This window comes from Garra rufa, chromosome 2 (assembly GCF_049309525.1).
Source record: "Garra rufa chromosome 2, GarRuf1.0, whole genome shotgun sequence".
Taxonomy (NCBI): domain Eukaryota; kingdom Metazoa; phylum Chordata; class Actinopteri; order Cypriniformes; family Cyprinidae; genus Garra; species Garra rufa.
The window spans coordinates 36,580,841-36,598,777 of NC_133362.1; the positions used below are offsets into that span (position 1 = coordinate 36,580,841).

At 34.9% G+C, this 17,937-nt stretch overlaps 1 protein-coding gene across 10 annotated transcripts in view; it reads left to right on the forward strand.

Moving 5' to 3' along the window:
- Positions 1 to 17,937, forward strand: part of col13a1 (collagen, type XIII, alpha 1) — a 143,472-nt gene that overhangs the window by 4,063 nt on the left and 121,472 nt on the right. For all 10 annotated transcript variants that reach the window (XM_073834210.1, XM_073834217.1, XM_073834219.1 and 7 more), the window contains exon 2: positions 2,558 to 2,635. In XM_073834210.1, the coding sequence (XP_073690311.1) occupies positions 2,558 to 2,635 (78 nt within the window). The remainder of the gene's footprint in view (positions 1 to 2,557; positions 2,636 to 17,937) is intronic.

Genomic DNA, 17,937 nt, shown 5'->3' on the forward strand with positions numbered 1-17,937 from the left:
CATTTTCCACGGCTTCTGCACTCACAGAACAACCGCCTGTTGGTTAACCCTGCTGTCACACGTACAGTATATTTTCATCTTAGCATTCTTTAGGTTTTCCTTTTCTTCTTAACCTCCATTAGCTCTTGCTGTTTTATAATATTTGTAGAGCTGCCGAGTGCAGTAGTGTGGAAAAACTGCTACAATAGCTTGTAGTGTCTGAGAGCGGTTTGACTGAAGACTTCTCCAGCTGGGAAGAGGGTTTGCCAGCATCAACCAAATAAAGCCCTGGAACGATCAGTGGTTAATATAAACTGGGGCAAGAAAAATGTCCGATAGAAGCCCCAGAATTATTTAGCTTCAGTGTTTCAATATTAGAGGAGAGGGCATGACCTGTAGTACCACACTGCAGACTCTTGACAAACTTTACAGTTCAGTCATAAACGTAGCCAATCAATGATTGTTCCACCAGTGAAATGGCATTGCATACATTGGGTATGTCTGTTACAGCTGCGGTTTTGTAAGTCTAGGCTAAAAATACAGTAGTAGCTCTGTTTAATGTCACTTTTGTGGAAATTTCCTTTTTTAAAGAGCACCAACTGTTGTTTAAATCCTGTTCATTTATATAGTGTTCACTTTGATATCTTCACTACCCTGGGGTTTCTACAATGTATTAAATTCAGGTTGTTTCAAAAAGCAACCTAAGTATGCACATGCGTTGTCAATCAATCAACTCACTGCACAGAAATAATAAAAGTTGTGCCCTGGTGAAGGTCGGAGCGCCAAATATATTTGTTAAGCTTCTTAAATAGCTTTTCAGTGCGTTTTCTTTTGAATCTGTTTTCAATCAAATGTGACTTTATATATTTAGATTTACATTAGTGCTGGTAGAGTGTGCTCTTCAATTGCACGCACAAATGTGGCGGTGTTCACTGTAGACTGTATAATTTCATATTAAAGTGTGAATTAAACTACGAGCATGTGTTTCAGATCCGTGTCACGTTCAGCAGTGGCGGCTCTTAAAGTAATAGCAGCCAAATAATCTAATAACCCAGCTGCTGTGATGCCTGTTAACATAAAAACAAAAGAAAAAAAGAGGCTTTTGTAGCTTTAGGGATTTATCTATATTTAATTTAGTATTTAGTGTTTGATAACTTTATTCAATTACTGTATATTTCCTACTTGCTGAAGGACACAGGTAAATAATGGGGCTTATATGTGAAGTTGTTATTTTTTACAGTCTAATAAATGTTAAATTGATAGCTCTCAATCGTATTGTAATGTTGAATGGCTATAGTCAATGGTTAAATATTAGAAAAAATAACAATTTCCTAGAGACATCAGTAGTATTGGTATCAGTGATACTCACCTTCAGTCATAAAAAAAGATGCCATTAAACAAATATAAAAAATATACTGTCTTTTTGTTTTTACATTAACTTAAAGATTAAATGTGAAAATATTGCAATAGAAAAGTATATACATTTTTTTTTACTTTTTAGGTGGGACTTATCACGATTAATTTCAGAAAAAATGTGCGATTCATTAATTATTTTTTTAATCGATTGACAGCACTAATTTATATATTAAATATGTTTAAAATATTTTTCTATTTATTTTATTTATTCATGATTATATAATGATATTATTTAATAATGACATTTTATGAAATTGTTTTGTATACTTTAATATTTCAATATTTTTAGAATTTTTACACTTCTGTTCAATAGTTTACTGAAATAACTAAATAGTTTTATTCAGCAAGGACACAATTAATCAGACATGACCGTCTCTTTTATTTGAATTAAAGTACAGCAAAACCAGTAAAAATTTGAAATATTTTTACTATTTAAAAGAACTGTTTTCTATTTCAATATATTTTAAAATGTCATTTATTTCTGTGATTTAAAATCTGAATTTTTAGCATCGTTACTCCAGTCACACGATCCTTCAGAAATCATTCTAATATTCTGATTTGCTGCTCAAAAAACATTTATTATTATTATTATGTTGAAAACAGCTAAGCAGAATGTTTTCAAGATTCTTTGATGAATAAAAAGTTCAGAAGAACAGCATTTATCTGAAATACAATTTAAAGCAAAAAAAAGAATAATATATATATGTATATATTATATATTATTACAGTTAAATGCTGATCTTTCTATTCATCAAAGAATCCTGAAAAAATGTACTCAACTGTTTTAAATATTGATAACAATAAAAAATGTTTCTTGAAATCTGAAAATCAGCAAATTAGAATGATTTCTGAAGGATCATGTGACACTGAAGACTGAAGTGAAAAATTTAGCTGAAAATTTAGCTTTGATCACAGGAATAAATTACATTTTAAAATATTTTAAAATAAAAAGCTGTTATTTTAAAAGTAAAAATATTTCAAAATGTTACTGTATTTGCTGTATTTTGGATCAAATAATGCTGGCTTGGTGATCAGAAGAGACGTCTTTAAAAAACATTAAAACTCTTACTGTCCAAAAACTTTTGACCGGTAGTCTACATTAAATACAATGTGATTGATTTCTGCACAGCTGACTTTAATTGTCCTGTCTCTTTATTTCCAGAAACTAGCTGCACGTCTACCGAAGATCCGGGCGGCTCGGGATGCACCTCACAGCTGCATGTGTCCACCAGGTATGTCTGTTAACCTCATTCATCCACAGCTCGCCCCTTCTCTATCTATACAAACCTGTAATAGTGTGCTCCGCCTGTTACGTTTGATATGCAGTTGGCTGTATGTTGCGGTTAAGCCTTTTGAGCCTTGCTTCCGCGAAATAGTCTTTTATCTGTAGGCATGTGAAGAGATACTATTGTTGCCAGGATAGAGATGTGATTGACTAGATCTCATTTCCCATGTAATGTAAATGAATAAAAAGAGTCTCCTCTCCCTGACCCGTTCACTGGTGCCCTCGGACTGGCATTGCTGTGGTGACAGGTGCAGTCGTATTTTTGGGCGTTGTTGGCAGTCATTGCTTTCACTTTGTGTTTGAGCGGGTCGTGATGCAAGCCGGAGTGTTGGGATGGCGCCATATGGCCGTTCCTGAGCGCAGAGAACAGTCAACAAAGTTCACAGCGTACGACTAACAAGTCACATCCGTGAGTCTGACAGGACTTGATTGTTAACTCTTTGGAGGTTTTTTAAATCTGAAATTAGAAGGTAAAGTCCTCAAAGTTTTTTTTTTAATCAAATGTAAATTCATGTCCCAGTCACTTTTTCTTGGTTATAGGATTACTCTACCCCAAAATAAAAATAAAAAATTCAGATAATTTACTCACATCATGTCATCCAAGATATTCATGTCTTTCTTTCTTCAGTCGCAAAGAAATAAATTGTATTGAGGAAAACATTCAAGGATTTTTCTCCATAAAGTGGACTTTAATGGTGCTCAACGGATTAAAGGTTAAAAATGCAGTTTTAATGCAGCTTCAAAAGGGCTCTACATGATCTCAGCCGAGGAATAAGGGTCTTATCTAGCAAAACAATGACATTTTCTTAAAGAATTCATATTTATACACTTTTTTTAACCACAAATGCTTGTCCTGTCTCTTCGATGCGCATGCATACTCTGTGCACTCCGGTTTAAGACAGTTTGGGTAGGTCAAAACACTCCTATCTAATTTTCTCCTCCAACTTCAAAACGCTGTTTTACCTTTTTTGTAAAGGGTGTTTGACCCTCTATGCACCTCCACTTTGTGAACACTGGGTCCGTACTTCTGCAGTGATGTAAGACGATTTTTAAGTTGGAGGAGAAAATAAGATGTGCATAACAGAGCTAGACAAGATGAGCATTTGAGGTTAAAAAGTATATAAATCGTAATTTTTCTTCAGAAAATAGCTGATTGCTTTGCTAGATAAGACCCTTATTCCTTGGCTGGGATCGTTTATTAAAGCCAAGTATGAATCTCATCAATTTAGTGTTTTTTTAGAATTTTACATTTATTCCAAAATAATAACTCAAGGCAGTAACAATTTAAACACTATATTTTATTTGTGAACTTACTGTATGTTCAGCTATTTTTTTTAGTAGTTTTAACTATTTTTGAATTTTTTGGATCATCAGTCAGCAAAGTTAAATAAATATTGCTCACAGACATGAAGATTTACTTTAAATTTCACAAAGCTAATTACTCACTAAAAACTCCCTCAGATAATGTTTTCATGCCATTCTAAAGGAGAACTTCCAGAACAAAAATTTCTGGATAATTCTGGATAAATAAACCCCTTGTCATCCAAGATGTGCATGTCTTTCTTTCTTCAGTGTAAAGAAATTATGTTTTTTGAGGAAAACATTTCTTTCTATATAGTAGATTTCTATGGTGCCCGCGAGTTTGAACTTCCAAAATGCAGTTTAAATTCAGCTTCAAAGGGCTCTAAACAATCCCAGCTAAGGAGGGTCTTATCTAGTGAAACAGTCAGTTATTTAAAAAAAAAAGGTTCTAAAAAAAAGTGCAGTTTATATACTTTTTGACCTCAAACGCTCATCTTGTCTAGCTCTGCGTGTACTCTGTGTATTCCTGTTCAAGACAGTTAGGGAAGGTCGAAAAACTCCCATCTCATTTTCTCCTCCAACTTTAAAATCATTCTACATCGCTGAAGAAGTACCGACCAAATGTTTACAAAGTGAACATGCAAAGAAGATCAAACGCCCTTTACAAAAAAAAGTAAAACAGTGATTTTTTTAACCTACCCTAACTGTCTTGAACCAGAATACACAGAGTACACACAGAGCTAGACAAGACAAGCATTTGAGGTTAAAAAAGTATATAAATTGTAATTTTTTTTAGGAAATAACCGATCATTTTGTTAGATAAGACCCTTCTTCCTTAGCTGAGATCATTTAGAGCCCTTTGAAGCTACATTTAAACTGCATTTTGGAAGTTTCGCGAACGCAGAACGCAAGAACCAATCACAGCCAAACATAACCAGTCATATCCAATCATATCGCAATGAAGCCATTGCCTCCTCTCACATGACTTTCCCCCATTTATTCTCAATTACCCCCCACCAAACTCACCGCATGCTTTAGGGGGTCTGTTAAAACTCAATTGGCTCAGGGGAGGCGAGAGAGAGGCGGCATCCCGCTGTAACTTTACCTCCTGAACAATGTTTCTTTAGAAAAACTACTGGTTTGTACACTTTTTAATAACATATTTTGTAATATTGGTGTTGTTTTATTTTTTTACTACAATTTTTTCCCCTCGCATCCTCAGAGGAAACACCCCTGATATATGTATATATCAGGCTAACAGCGAAGCTTCCTAGCAGCTACATTTTAATTTGCTTCCAGATGTCAGTCATTAGACAACCTCTTGTGTTATAGCCTGTGCTTGTGTGTGAGTGTGAATTTACACATCTCTGAGAACCGGGCCAGATGGTACAGACATCTCCTTGTTAATTAGGCCCGTCAGTACTAGTCATTGTTGTGTTAACTGAGTGGGAAGTGACTTCAGACAGCGTAGTGAAACCAGTTTAAGATGGACATGTCTTGGATAGGCACTTTTGAACCAGGTGTGGGGACCGTTTAACAGCAGGTATTCCAGATAATGGCCGCGTTGCTTGTTTATTGCTGTGCCGTGGGAGAGTGTCTGATCGCGCAATACAGTCTGCGCTTTCAACCATTTGATGTAAACCAGGCAAAGTATCAACATAAAATCGTTTTCAGCCGAGCTGACTGTAAATGCAGTGCAGTGAAAGTGCAGTATGTATACACTGTGCATGTTTTTTAGAATGCATGTGTATAAATGCTATGTGTATGTGAGGAAGTGTCCGCGTATATGTTGTTCTCCATGTCGCCAGCTGCCGCTTGTCAATCATTGCAGCACGCAGTGTTCAGATGGCTTCCATTCCATTGTTTATTTTGAGTGCTCAGCGGTGGGTAATAGTCTGTGACTCCTTCATCAAACGCACGGAGTCGCTTGTATACGTATAGCATTGATTTAGTGTTTGTGCTACAGTTGAGGCGTAATAACTTTTCTATTCACAAAGGTGTAATTGTATGAACCCATCAACAAAATAGCTTCCTCTTCCAAGTTCGTAAAGAATGCTATGTGTGGTTCAGCCCAAGGACAGTATATTATTATACTTGGCTTGGCGTGTTTAAGCGAAGATGATTGTTTGTAAGAGTACCTGGTGGTTTTAAACATAATTTTTTATATACGATTTTTGTGTTTAGTCCGTGCCTGTTTCTCTTGCGGTGCTACTATGCTCTCAAAACAGCTGGCATATGGGTTCGGGGAATGTTTCAACACATCCAAATGAGTTTATTTTTTCTGATTTTGCGAATCCCATGGGGCTTCAGAGGTTAAGTTCACTCAACTCGTGTTTAAAAACCCATTTGGCTCATTCTCATTCACTCGGAAATCCTCCAAGATTTGTTTTTATTAACAAAGTCAGCGTCGGTTCATACACGCAACTGTTTACTATCCAGCCCAGCACATTTCAGCACTAAAGCGGTAACAGTGCCACACATTCTTACTGTAAAGAAAGATATTCACCATCGCAGAGTCATCTTTACATTGCAGGTATGCTTAAGCCTGTTTAAGTTATAGGGCTAAACGTTATTGGAAACTACTGAAATTGTGATGTTTTGTTTTTCTGCAATGTGTGTTGCAATAAAAAACTAGAATCAAACTAGAATAATTGGGGTGTGCATCTGCACAAAAATAACTGTTACAAATATATATATATTTTTTTACTTTTTTTCCTATTTTGTTTTATCTATTCTTTTCTTTTCATTTGTCAACTATCCTTTGATGATTTGGGTGCAAAATGTGAAAAGTTTGGGTCTCCTGCTGTAACCATGAAGTAAAAACAAACAAACAAACAAACAAACAAACAAACAAACAAACAAACAAACAAACAAACAAACAAACAAACAAACAAACAAAAGTAAAATAATAAAAATAATAATAATAATAATAATAATAATAATAATAATAAAAAATCTCATTACAAAAAAAGTCTAATTTCAACTTATTCGGTATGATTGTTAAATATAAAAAAATTAAAACATTAATAAATAAGAGATACATTGTAATAATACTATTGCACTGTAATATAAAAAAACTAATATTTAATAAATAATTTTATTTTATTGTATAACTATAAAATTACAATAATATTTGTCTAAATTTCAAACATCAAACCTTCTAGCTTTTCTTTGTTTGTTTATTTCTTTCTTTCTTTCTTTCTGTTAAAAAGTTAAAAATTATAAGTAAAACAATTTAAAAATTTATTCTGTTTTAATTCATTCAGTGTTAAAAATGTAAAACAAAAACATAAAAAATAAGAAATACATTGTAATAATATTATTGCTCTCACAGTTCTGTCTGTCTTGTCATTGGTTTTGCCCATTTATCTTCCCCCTGTCATTTTGTTATCATTTGGTTTAGTCCTCGTTTGTGTAATCACCGTCATCTGTTTCACCTGTGTGTTATCAATCAGTTTGCTTTATAAGGCTACGTTTACATTAATCCGGATACATTTGAAAACGGAGTTTTCATTTTGAAACGCTCTCCGTCCACACTAGCGTTTCCAAGCGTTTTCCAAAAGTTTCTCACCCACACTGAAACGTGGGAAAACATCAAATTCTCCTTACCGCGCATTCGTAAAGCCTCCAAAATTATACAGACGTAATAAGTTTCCACGCAATTCTTCTGGCGGGATAATTTACGGAAATATCTCATCATTCACTGACGCGTCTATATCGCGCTCATTCATATTGTATCTGAAAAGCAGTTGTCGTCATGTTTTTTTCAGGACAGCAAAAGTAAATTTTCTGTCATCATTTTAGGACTGCAATTTGAAGAGTGTAAAAGGTAAATCTCTTTAGCAGCAGTGTGACAGTGAAAAGCACAGGCACAATTACATAGATATCTATTGGTACAATATGCGTCACATGACTAAATATGCGTCATCGTTTCCAAAAGCCTCCGTTTTCACAGTCCACACTACAACGTGAAAACGGCGTTTTCAAATTTATCCACTTTGGCCGGAGTTTTTAGAAATAATCGTTTTCTGTGATAAAAACGGGGTTTTCATGTAAATGAGAGGCCAAACCGCAGGGAAATATCTGCGTTTTCCCTTCGTGTAAACGGGGCCTTAGTCAGTCTCTGTTTTCAGTTCCCTGTCGGTCGTTAAATGTTGAGAATTGTGTGTGGATTATCTTGCCTGTTCCTGACGGTGTGTTCACACGGGGCGCAAGCGTCAATGCTTAACGGAAGGCGTGGCTGACGTTTATGGTCATAGCAGCGTCAGCCAATGAAATGCTGCTCTTGATCAGGATGAACGTGATTGGCTGCCGCCTGGCCACTGTATTTGCATAGAGCGATCTGATTGGCTGACGCGGCGCTTCACTGGCGTTGCTCGCGGCAGAAGTTGAAAATTTCTCAACTTCTGCCGCGAGCAACGCGAGTGAAGCGCCGCCGACGGATCCACAATTCCTTTCGGCAAAGCTTGACGTCACCCATTCAAAGTCAATGGGAAGCGTTGACGCTTGCGCCCCGTGTGAACACACCGTGAGTGTTCCAGCCTGCTTATTTGAAGACTATATTAATGTTTATTGTTTACCTCGTCTCTCGTCTCGTCAGTCCAGCACGTATCGTTACAATTGCACTGTACTATAATAAACCAAGTATTTATTAAATTATTTTATTTTATTGTATAACTGTAAAATTACTTTAATTTTTCTTTCTGTTAAAAAGTTACAAAGTATAAGTAAAAAAAGTAAAAAAAAATTCATTCATTATGAAAAATGTAATAAAAACCATTAAAAATAAGAAATACATTGTAATAATATTATTGCATTGTACTATAAAAATCAAGTATTTAATTATTATTTATTTGTTTGTTTCTTTGCTTCTTTTTTCTGTTAAAAAGTAAATTATAAGTAATTTTTTTTAATTCTGTTTTGATTCATTCATTGTTAAAAATTTAAAAAATAAAAATAAGAAATACATTGTAAAAATATTATTGCAGTGTACTATAAAAAAATCAAGTATTTAATAATTTTATTGTAAAACTTTAAAATTACAATTATATTTTTCTAATTTTCAAATGTCAATCCAGTTAGTCTTTCTTTCTTTCTTTCTTTCTTTCTTTCTTTCTTTCTTTCTTTCTTTCTTTCTTTCTTTCTTTCTTTCTTTCTTTCTTTCTTTCTTTCTTTCTTCACACTTCACACTTCACACTGCCTTCAATAACCATGAAGTAAACAAAAATATTTTGACTCGTTCAGTATGAAAAATGTTAGGAGAAAAAATGTTAAAACATAAAAAATAAGTCAAACATTGTAACTATTACACCTGCTTTAGTAACCATGAAGTAAACAAAACAGTAAAAAAAATGAATTAATAATAATAATAATAATAATAATAATAATAATAATAATAAAAATAATATATCTAATTTTAAAGTTTTGACTCATTCAGAATGAAAAAAATACAAATTAAATTAAATTAAAACATAAAAAATAAATACATTGTATTATTTTATTTTATTTGTCTAAATTTCAAATGTCATTTACATGTTTACAGCTCATAATACAGTGTTTCAATGATTGCCAAATCAATCTTATTTTAATATATCATGCATCCCTAGCTATTACAATATTTGCCACTTTCCGATTTTTAATATCTTATACTTAAAATTAAAAATTCCAACTATTATGAAAATCAAACATAGCAGGTTGTTTGACATAAACAAAACCATGCAAGGTAAAAGCAAATATGGTCCAGATTACCCAACATTAATACGGTTTCACTTGCAGTGAGGATAAACATGATTTATGCAACCACAGTGTGATTTGTGTGGTAATTTATTAGCTGCCAAGAGCATGATACCATTGAAAAAACATTTAGAAACCAAACACTCAAACAAACCAGCTGAAATGACCACAATACTTTAATAAATATTTAAGCAAATTTATGTCTTTGATTTTGTTTACTTCCATACGATAAACAGTTTCTTTGGGTTTGTTGAGTCGCCACTTGGTAAAACCAGTTAAGCACCACTAGTTTATAAGTGTTTTAAGTTAGGTAATTTTCAGTGTGCGTGTTGTTTAGCCACGACCCACTGAACAGATGTGTATATATAAACATCATTATTAAAAAAATGTCATCCGCGGCTTATCACGGATGCCTGGATGTGTGACAGTTCTGTTAACAGCGCCTGAGGCAATGTCGCTATTTAGTCAGCAGAGAAAACAAGAACGTAGAATGTATACATAACGACAATGATTTATAGCCCTAAAAAGTGTTTGCGGAGCGGCGTGTTTATCTGCCCAGCCTCATCGCTGGTATCGAAGGGTCACGGCGACGTGAAAACCAAACGCACGCTGCTCGAGGTGTGAATGAACTGTGTAGACAATTGTGGCATACTGATGAATATGATGCTCTTTGTTCTAGCAGAGATTTGTAAAAATGATCCCAGAGGCGCTTACGGCCAACAGCTTTGTCAGTGTACAGGAAAACTCCCATGAGAGTTAGATTGAATCCAGGCCCAAGCGCCCACAACGCTATTGAATCCACACATTGCTTCCTGAGATGCTGAGTGGCACTTTCTTGGACGTCGTAGTAGGAAACCGAGAGAAACGGCCGCCCTCTCTGCTTCCACGTACCCCCCCTCCCCCCCACTGCTCTTATTTCTGAAAGGATTTAGCGTCTTTGTGACTGGTTTCCGACCGCAGACCAGCATGGGTGGCTTTGGTTGTGTCATCAGGGGTCGTAAGGGATTGAGTAAGAGTGCTATCTTTAAACGTGTGCATCACAGACACCTCTCCGTTGGTCTTCTGTGGGATTGTTTTGGGTGCCATAAAGAGCGGGACGGTGGGTTTCATTGCATGGGATTAATCACGAGTACAACAGGAAGGGTGAGAGGCCTCTAAAGCCCCAGGCTTCACTGCAGGAAGTGACATTCGACAGTTTACCTGGATGCAGTCTGAAGAGAAGCCATATCTAACGTGTGTAATCCGAACTTGATGTATGACATATTTGCCATATGAAACATCTCTATCATCCCAAAAAGCACGACACAGCCAAGAGGAAAAGCGTAGTGCTCAGAGGGTATGAGTTCTCAGTTACACTTCAATTAAGTATCAACTCAAATGTTTTCCTAATATGACTTAGTAGATATAAAAATAGACGCAAATGAGGCAATTGTTGACAAACAGCAGGATTACTATGAATGCAGATGCCTAGCATAGCTTGAGGAGAATTTGGTGAGAGATATTTGGGATCTTTCGATTGTGTATGTTGGTATTGAGACCTTGTTGTGACCTCTTCTGAAATTCTCAAGGAGAGACGTGTGAGATGACTTGGGTGTTTTCTCATGAAAGTCAGCCAAAAGTCTCTACAATTAAATGTCATTGCTGTCTAGGAGAAAGTATTCAGATATCATTTCTGTGACAGACTGTTCATAACGCATTGAGGTTTGTACATAACCCAAAACAAAGCTAAAAAAAAGACTGAATATGGTTAATTATGAATTAATAGTGAATGTGGAAGCCCACTGATGTTTTCGCCACTGAATAAAAAATAAAAAAGGTAATTGCGACTTTTTATCTCACAATTATGACTTTTTTCTCAGAATTGTGAGATATAAATGCTGACTTTTTCTCGCAAATGCAATTTTTATCTTGCAAATCTCACAATTCTGGCTTTTTTCTCAAAGTTCTGACATCTTTTCTCAGAAACTTGCAATTCTGAGAAAAAAAGTCACAATTGTGAGATATAAACTTGCAATTCTGAGAAAAAAAAGTCATTTTGAGAATTGTGAGTTGATATCTTAATTCGGAGAAAAAAGTCAGAATTGTGCGATATAAAGTGACTTTTTTTCTCATAAATGTGATTTTTATATCTTGCAAATCTGACTTTTTTCTCAGAAACTCGCAATTCTGAGACAAAAGTCATGATTGTGAGATATAAACTTATAATGAGAAAAAATCTGAACTGCGAGTTTATATTTTACAATTCTGAGAAAAAAAAGTCAAAATTACGAAATGTAAACTTGCTATTGTTAAAAAAAGTCAGAATTGTGACTTATAAACTGACAAAAAAAAAAAAAAAATCAGAACTGCAAGTTTATATCTCACAATTCTGACTTTATAACTTGCAATTCCGAGTTTATATCACACAATTCTAAGAAAAAAAGAAAAAACTACGAGTTTGTATCTCGTAATTCTGACTTTTTTTCTCAGAAACTCAAGAAAAAAGAAAAATTTCACAATTGTGAGATATAAACTTGCAATTCTGAGAAAAAAAGTCATGATCGTGAGATATAAACTTGTAATTGCTAGAAAAAAGTCAGAATTGTGAGATATAAACTATAAAAAAAGAGTTTTATCACACAATTTATTTCTCAACTTGTATTTCATAATTCTGCCTTTTTTCCTGCCATTCTAAGTTTGTATCTCACAATTGTGTAAGAATTTTCTCAGAATTGTGAGATATAAACTTACAATTCTGAGAAAAAAAATCAGAATTGCGAGAAAAAAGTGAAAATTGCAAGATGTAAAGTCCGAATTGTAATATAAAAACTCGCAAATACCTATTATTAATTTTAAATGAGTGGCTTAATAATACTAATAACAAAGTAATAATAAAGTAAATAATACATTATAACATTACAGAACACATTGTGTAATACATTTTAATAGATTACATTATAATAAATCAGATTTTTCTAGTTCTCTCCACTGCTATAATTTATAATGCAATCATGCATTTAAATACAGTTGTCACTCCCCAAAAATTACACTGTGTACTTGGCAGCATGAAAAATAAGTCTTTTATTATTATTTTAAATCGGTCACATACAGATAGTGAGTGTAGAGCACTTCCTTCGTCATCACTGAATTTGTCAATCACTTCAGTTCAGCTCCCTTTATAATCAATGAAGCTGTTTATGCTACACACCATTTTTTAATTTATTTACATAGAGCATATGTTTTGTTGGAAAGAATTCACAAGTGTGAACTTTTTGAGCGTTGATTCTTAAACACCTCTGATTGGCCGTTGCATTCACATGCTCAACAGATGTCTGTGATTGGCTACATTTCTCAAAGCCGCAAAAACAAGTTGTGAATCGAAACCTTTGATACTCTTTTCTCACACAAATACACATGGGAGTGTTTGAAAGCAGCTGTCCATAAGCAAGTACCAGGTTGAAACGATACTACTAATACTTCAAAAAGGCTTTTATATTTACATTTTTACAATTTCTGTATTGACTAGTCATAACACTACCTAGTCTAAAAACAGACTTGCTTGTCTTAGCTAAAAGCGAAAAAGCATTTGGATCAATAAGATTTCATTGTGGGCGGAGCTACCCACACAATTTTTTGTTGCAGCTCATTGATTTTGTGGTCAGAAAACAGTAAGAAGAAATTGATTTTTAGTGTCCGTTGCTTTATTGTGAGAATACACCGTAATGCTATTGTATTGTAGCTGTTGCATTGCAGTGTCAGAGTTGTCAGAGCGTCTCCAGAGCTCCCTCGGGGACTTGGTGCACACAGCACATGGCATTCTGGGCACTCAGAGAACGCCCAATGCATTGCCTGATGACAGACCAATGCAGACCCTCAGGACCGGATCAAAGAGCACTGCGGCGCACGTTAGTAAGAGAGAGAGAAATACACAGAAAGATTAGAAGCAACCTCACAGTGCTCAAATTAACCCAGTGCATTAAAACCAGTTGATACCATCTCTCGAAGAGAAGAAGGAAAGGAAAAACGCTCTAGCAGTTGCAGTTAAAAACGCCTTAATGTTCTTGTAAACAAGAGGCTTCCTCTGATCCTCACAGCGGGGTTAGGTGAAAGGGTCGTGCTGCTGGTTATTTAAGGAGCTCCAAGTTCACCTTGACGTGTCTGATGACAGGAAGAGGGGCTTTTGGATCTTGTTTCCTCGCCCGTGATTGCTTTACACCACAGCTGCCAGAGAGCAGCCTTACTTGGGAGAGGTGTAGTCTGTGATTCATGACCGACACAGACGAGAAATCTTCAGATGGACAGAGAGAGGATGAGACTGTGAGAGAAAATCTCAGAATTTAAGACTTGGCTGCCTTCATGAGTGTGAATCTATCTATTGATGTGTGTGCTAACTTGAAATGATGAGTTTATCTGTTTCTGATTACTTAAAATACTAAGTTAAATTTAAAGTGACTCACAACCAGTCAGTTTTTTATGTGAGAGAGCGAGAGAGAGGGAATAATGTGTCTGTTTTTCACATAACACATGTTGTGCTGGATATTTATTCCTGAAGTCTGCGCAGAAGATATCCACATTGTATATCTGATTCTAAACAGTTTGAATCTTGTAGAAATATTTGTGGCTGGACTCAATGATGGCATAAGGAATCTTCACTTGAAACAAAGGAAAATGTATTATGGTTAAATATGTTGTTGGAATAAGTAGTTTGAGGAAATGCACAGTGGTGCACTGTGGTTGGGTTTTTACAGATGCATGATAGTGATTCTGTGAAAGTGAAATTAAATGTAATCATAACCCAACTCCATACAGGAATGTCTGTAATGAAAAAATGTACATGCAATGCTTGTCTGGAAATCTGGCAATTTTATTTGAGCTATAACAAAGCAATAGCGGTCATTTTAAAAATCCTGAGAGGTTTGAAAATTGTTTCCTAGAACTGAGTTTACATAATGGCTGAATAATGAAGCGTAGAATTATGCACATAGCTCAGTAAAAAAATAAACCAAACGTGCAAATAATTTAACAAATAGTCATATTGTTAACAGTGCATCTCTGCTTGTATATTCTGATTCAAAAGGAATCCAAAAATAGACACTTCAGGACAAACAAACAGCAACATACTGCGCAATTTTCGGTTTACAAACAATTGTGTCACTGTTGGTTTTCTTGAACCAACTTTAACATGTTGAAATCTGCGCAGACGTCATCTGTCTGCTCCCTCACTCTCTAAGGACAAAATCATTAATAATCAAAGAATATTAGTAAGTAAATCCAGGCAATAATGTCTCCGCTTGTTATAAATGAGAGTGCAACTAGTGCATTTTTCTCTATGGGAAGATTTCTCACAAATATTTTGAGCAGGGCAGAAATTCATGCAAGTTTTGATTTTCTTTGGACGTGAACCAACAAACACAAACATCTTCCCACCAGGTTTTAGAATCAGAGAAACTTTAAGTACTTCTGCAGATGGTGATAAAAATTAGAAGTAAACTGAACCGACACAATCTCCCAGCTGAACATAGGAATGATATCAAACTCTTTGTGGTCACTTCTACTGGTCTCTTTTTAAATAGGGCAGTTTAGTCACATGATGGAACAATAGCTTTAGTTTGGAAACCTGAAGAGCCGATCTTCTTCTTTCTGCTTCAACAGATCATGTTTTTTTGCGTCCCCTGCTGAATTCAACTCATTGCACACTCAGTACACTCAGATTTTGGAAGATACACTGAATCCAAAAATGCACTTTGAAATAGTATTTTAGTGAAATTTTTGAAAACTTGTTTTATTCAGTGGTTAGGACACATAAGGCCAGGCTGGCACTGGTCCATCTTGGTCAACTTAAGTAAAATGTACACTAATAATAATCATAGCTTACATTTTAATATAATATAATACACTACCAGTCAAAAGTTTTTGAACAGTAGGATTTTTTCAAGTTTCTTTGATGAATAGAAAGTTCAGAATAACAGCATTTATCTGAAATAAAAAGCTTTTGTAACAATATACACTATACCATTTAAAAGTCTGGAGTCAGTATATATATACAGTCAAGCCCGAAATTATTCATACCCCTGGTAAATTCTGACTTAAAGTTACTTTTATTTAACCAGCAAGTTTTTTTTTGACCGGAAATGACGCAGGCTTCTCCCAAAAGATAATAAGACAATGTACAAGAGCCATCATTGTGGAAAAAAATATTACTCATCTTTTATTTACATTTGAACAAAAAGTGGCATGTCCAAAATTATTCATACCCTTCTCAATAATCAATAGAAAAGCCTTTATAGCCTATTTCAGCAATCAATACGCTTCCTATAATTGCTGACCAGCTTTTTACATGTCTCCATTGGTATTTTTGCCCATTCATCTTTAGCGATGAGCTCCAACTCTTTCAGGTTGGAGGGTCTCCTTGCCATCACCCTGATCTTTAGCTCCCTCCACAGATTCTCAATTGGATTTAAGTCATTTAACTGCAAAACATTAATTTTTTTGTCTGCTAACCATTTCTTCACCACTTTTGCTGTGTGTTTTGGGTCGTTGTTGTACTGAAATGTCCACTGGTGCCCAAGGACAAGTTTCTCAGTGAGCTCCTTTGTCTTAGCCATGACTGTCCACAAACCAACAGCAGAGAGCTTCTGTTATTCACCTGTTGAGTTGATTAAAACAGCTGTTCCCAATGAATCAGGGTAATTAGGATGCTTTAGAACAGCTTGGACTATTTGGAATGGTATAGAACTTTGGATTTTCCCATAGACTGTGACAGTTTGTAAAGGGTATGAATAATTTTGGACATGCCACTTTTTGTTCAAATGTAAATAAAAGCTGAGAATTTTTTTTTTTTTTTTCACAATGATGCCTCTTGTACATCGTCTTATTATCTTTTGGAAGAAGTCTGTGTCATTTCCAGTCAAAAAAAAACTTGCTGGTTGAATAAAAGTAACTTTAAGTCAGAATTTGCCAGGGGTGTGAATAATTTTGTGCTTGACTGTGTGTGTATATATATATATATATATATATATATATATATATATATATATATATATATATATATATATTTCTATTTCAGATAAATGTTGTTATTCTAAACTTTCTATTTATCAAAGAAACCTGAAAAAAAACTACTCCTCTGTTTTCAACATAATACTAATAATAATAATAATAATAATAATAGACTGGATGATGATGCTAAAAATTCAGCTTTGAAATCACAGAAATAAATTACATTTCAAAATATATTCAAATAGAAACAAAATAGAAAGTTATTTTAAATAGTAAAAATATTTCAAAATTTTACTGTTTTTGCCGTACTTTGGATCAAATAAATGCAGGCTTGGTGAGCAGAAGAGATTTCCAGATCTTGGAAAATGTGGTTACTGCTACAATGTCCCTTATGATAGATTTTAAATTGAAAATTTATTGAATAGGACACTTAGCAAAAGCCAACACTGCAAAATCAAAACCTAAAGTATGTTTACATTATGTTCCAGATCATTGAAGCACTGAAAAGCAGTGCATTTCATTGTAGACAGACACAGGATCTGGATTTACTCCAGGAGTCTGATAGTCTGATATCATAAACCAGTGTGGTTTGTGTGTATCAGTGTGTGTGTGTGTGTGTGTGTGTGTGTGTGTGTGTGTGTGTGTGTGATTCATTGTCCTATTCCCCTGAGGCAGAGTGTGTGCTGGCATCATGGGTTGAGGCCCCTGCGACTCGCAGCAGATTTCCTGTGGGCATCAAGGTGCATTCCGCTCACTGCTGCTCACTGGGAGCTCACTCACTTCTTATGTTAACAGCTCCGGGCAGACGTCCAAAAACAACAGTTTTTATTGAATTTGAAAGAAGAAGAAAAAATCCCCTATTGGACTATTTTTGTTCCTCAGGCTATTGCTTTAACGGTAGTTGAAATTGTAGTAGCACATTTCTAAAGGTCGTGTGTCACCTTTTAGAGTCTAAGACTAATTAAGTGCTTGAAAGTCTTAGCAGAAGAGGATGTCGCCAGCATGGCCCCCTGCTCAGAGGCAAATCTCAGCCCTCAACTCCCTCTAAAATGTCTAGGTTAGTTTAACACTACATTCAGAAAGTATTCACCCCTTCATACAATATTTATCACTCTGCTGTGCTCAAGTCAAATGATAGGCCTAACATTATTTTGCACAGTATAAATAAAAATCAAGCACTGCATTTATAGTGCTGTGCACAGAAATTTAATATATCACATTGGATAACATGATGCTTTGATATG